The sequence below is a fragment of the Haliotis rufescens genome, unplaced genomic scaffold (genome assembly GCF_023055435.1).
Source record: "Haliotis rufescens isolate VD_foot unplaced genomic scaffold, xgHalRufe1.0.p SCAF_18, whole genome shotgun sequence".
Lineage (NCBI taxonomy): Eukaryota > Metazoa > Mollusca > Gastropoda > Lepetellida > Haliotidae > Haliotis > Haliotis rufescens.
The window spans coordinates 6,823,427-6,826,679 of NW_025963868.1; the positions used below are offsets into that span (position 1 = coordinate 6,823,427).

Sequence of the window (3,253 nt, forward strand, 5' to 3'; positions counted from 1 at the left end):
GACTCTCCACAAGACTGTATGACAAGAGGGATGACTTCAACTTTCCAATAGTCAACTTTCCCTTCATGCAACTCCAGCCTTTGGAGTTTACATTTTGCAACTTTTGAGATACAATCGCGCATGCTCATTCTACCCAGATTTCAAAGAGTGGCATACGACTCTTGCTCAGAAGTTGTTTGATCACGGTTACAAAATTCAAGGCCTCAGTAAAGGATTAGATTCTGCTTTATGCAGTTTCTGTTGGATATGGAAAGGGTTTGTGGCTTTATTTGCTCTGTTCACTCAACGAAAAGGACGTGAAATAAAAACAGTTGTTCAGTTGCAATGGCCGGGGAAATGCATGAATGGGCAAAAAACAGGACCTTAAAGTAGGACAGATAATCAAGGAAACAATACTAATTCCATTCAAACTGGATTCACTGAAAACTGCGTCAGAAACCAGCGTTCAATCGACACGTTCACTGTACTTCCGTGCATAGACGCCAACCCCCAGTCCTATTCCTCAGGATCATGGACTTGCCGCTGGTGCCAAAGAGATATACAACTCACTGCAAGACACTTTATCTCATTCGACTTATGTTTGAATGAATTGCGTCAAGGTTTACATCGCTGTGACCTACAAGCCGTCGATGTGCTTGCGAAATGTGCCGGTTTTGTAGAGACAAACAAGATTTTTGTCTCCTAGACCAGGCTTCATAAACACATTAACATGATACTGTCAGAATCGTACAATCAACTCTGATTTTAGTAGAAATGTCTTGTGGCTGTGGAAAGGGTTTGTTGCTTGTATTTACAACTGAAGTGATGTCAATACAACCGAAGTAAATGTAACCTTATCATAACTGTTGGTAGAAGCAATAGATTTTCTTTGAAAGCCGCACTGCATACTGCATGTAAGTTTACAAATGAGAATAATATTCATTTGAAAGTGCATTTAACTTTCTTACTGAGGTAGACATGTGTAGTTATGTAGATTGTGGTATAAGAGTTTCTGTTTCAAAGTTATCTTACATTGGACATGAAGAGAATGTTCACCATTGGAAAGTTGATGTCTTGTGGGAGAGTTTTCTGTCATTCTGAATCTTTTTGCATAGATCTAAATGTGACACTGATCGTGTTTATTCCTTCATCTCGTGAATGCGAGTATCGTTTTACACCCCTGTTAACAATATTCCAGCAATATCACAGAGGGAAACACGTGGAATGGGCTAGACACATTGTACCTTTGTGGAGAATCAAACCCAGGGCATCACAGGGGAATGCTGTAACCACTAGGCAACGACACCAACCCCTACTACAGGAGGTTAAATCAGGGACTTGACTATTTTACCAATACTGAATGATATCAGCATTATACCTGAAGCTTAATTAAAACTACTTGGGCAAATTACCAATTGATAAAATCCCTTGATAAAGACCTACATATTGCAACAATTCTTTTTGTGACAAGTGTTCAAACCATAAAATTGCAATATGTGCTTTAGATGACATTGGCAAATGTAGTGAATGTAAGGGAATGTGTATAATCCCTGAAAAGTTACGGGCATATATATAATGTGTCATTCAATCAGGAACAATACATAATCCCTGAAAAGTTCAGGCATTATACATATGTCCTGGTCCAACATGTTTTTAGACATTTTCACTCAAACTATTTTGGGGGACCATAATGTTAAGACAAAGATTAGACAAAGAACAAATATATATGAATTCACGTGAAGACAGATTTATTTGGCATCCACTATTCAAAAGAGCTGCCTTACATCAGACTCATCCATTGGTAAAACGTCAGTGTGATACTGATGCATTTGTCATATTTGTCTATACACTGCACATAGTACATATATATTACACTTTTAAGCAGTAGTTAATCATTTTTTCCCCGACTCGCTCCTCTTCAAACGACGTTTGATTCTTTGGAAGATGTTTATACGATTTCTTTTAGGGAACAGAAATGATTGGGTTTGAATGGCAATCTCTCTGAAAATGTCTGAAACTTTGGAACTGTCCTTGACTGACACCTCCATGTAGGTATGCTGCCAGCCTACATTCACCATGCATTCAGTTTTCTCACTTGACATAAAACGAGGAGTTGCGGGTATCAGGTCTGTCTTGTTGCCAACAACAACGATGGGAACACCAGCCGGCTTCTGTCGGACAATCATGTCTCTGAGATTAGCCACCGTCTCAAGGGATGCCTCAGCTCCGACTGAATACACTAGCACAAACGCATCAGCATTGGCGATGGCTAATTCTCTTAAATAAGAGAAGCAATAGCCCCCAGGTGTGTCAAAGATGTCCAGAACAACGGACTTTCCATTCACATCAATGTCTTCGGTGTAGCGTTCCTGCACCGTTGGCCAGTACAGTCGAGGAAACGTGCCGTGCACAAACTGGCTGATGATTGTTGTCTTACCTACAGCGGCTGCTCCCATGACAGCAATTCTGAACGTGTCTCCTCTAAACGTTGATGATGTGAAGGTGGTAGAAGCCGTGCCGGAAGTCAGGTAGGAATATGCCATCACTCCTTGTTACGGATTCAGTTGTTTAGCAGCGAATGTTAATTGATCTCACTAATGCTGGTATGGAGACAATCCCAAGTCTTTTATACAAAACGGCTATGTTTTTCACACCAACATTGACGTCAGAAACCAGTCCCATCCAGCCATTTCCAGTAAATTTCTCCTTGGGCAATTCATAGATAATGTTATCATGCCTCTGTGTTGATATTTCTCGATCATTGTGACATCTTAGACATGAGACGCTTTTTGTTCACTTTGAGAATTATTTTTGTAGATTACATTAAAAATTCTTGGTTGGAGTGAATGAAACGCATCACAATCCATATGGACATCTTCACAGACAAAAACATTCTTGTTTCTTATTTTTGAAAGAAATGGTAATGACGGTTGAATTTGAATTTTCTTTTTTTATTTCGATAACTAAACATTGATTTGAAGTAATTCCTGATTTGCAAAATCATGAATCGTCCTTAAGAGTCATCACAAAAGGTTTAAAGAGAGGTGCAACTTCGGAAAGAATAAAGATTCAGAAGGGTCCTTTCCGATTGTTAGGGCGAAGCAGTGGTGGGAAACACCATTATTGTTATGTGACCTAATCGCTGTTTTTGTTTTCATTTATTTTCTAGGGCATACCTAAAACTCTGGGACATTGATGCGTTGCTAATATAAACAAATGTAAACAGGGATCAGTTTTATCTTAGCTCAAATCGATGCAGAGTGAGTGAGTTTGA

At 39.3% G+C, this 3,253-nt stretch overlaps 1 protein-coding gene across 1 annotated transcript; it reads right to left on the reverse strand.

The window, feature by feature from the left end:
• Positions 1-1,871: 1,871 nt before the first annotated feature.
• Positions 1,872-2,522, reverse strand: LOC124149664 (ras-related protein Rap-2c-like). Its single transcript, XM_046521392.2, has one exon. The coding sequence runs from the start codon at positions 2,520-2,522 to the stop codon at positions 1,872-1,874; it is 651 nt and encodes a 216-aa protein (XP_046377348.2).
• Positions 2,523-3,253: the final 731 nt, after the last annotated feature.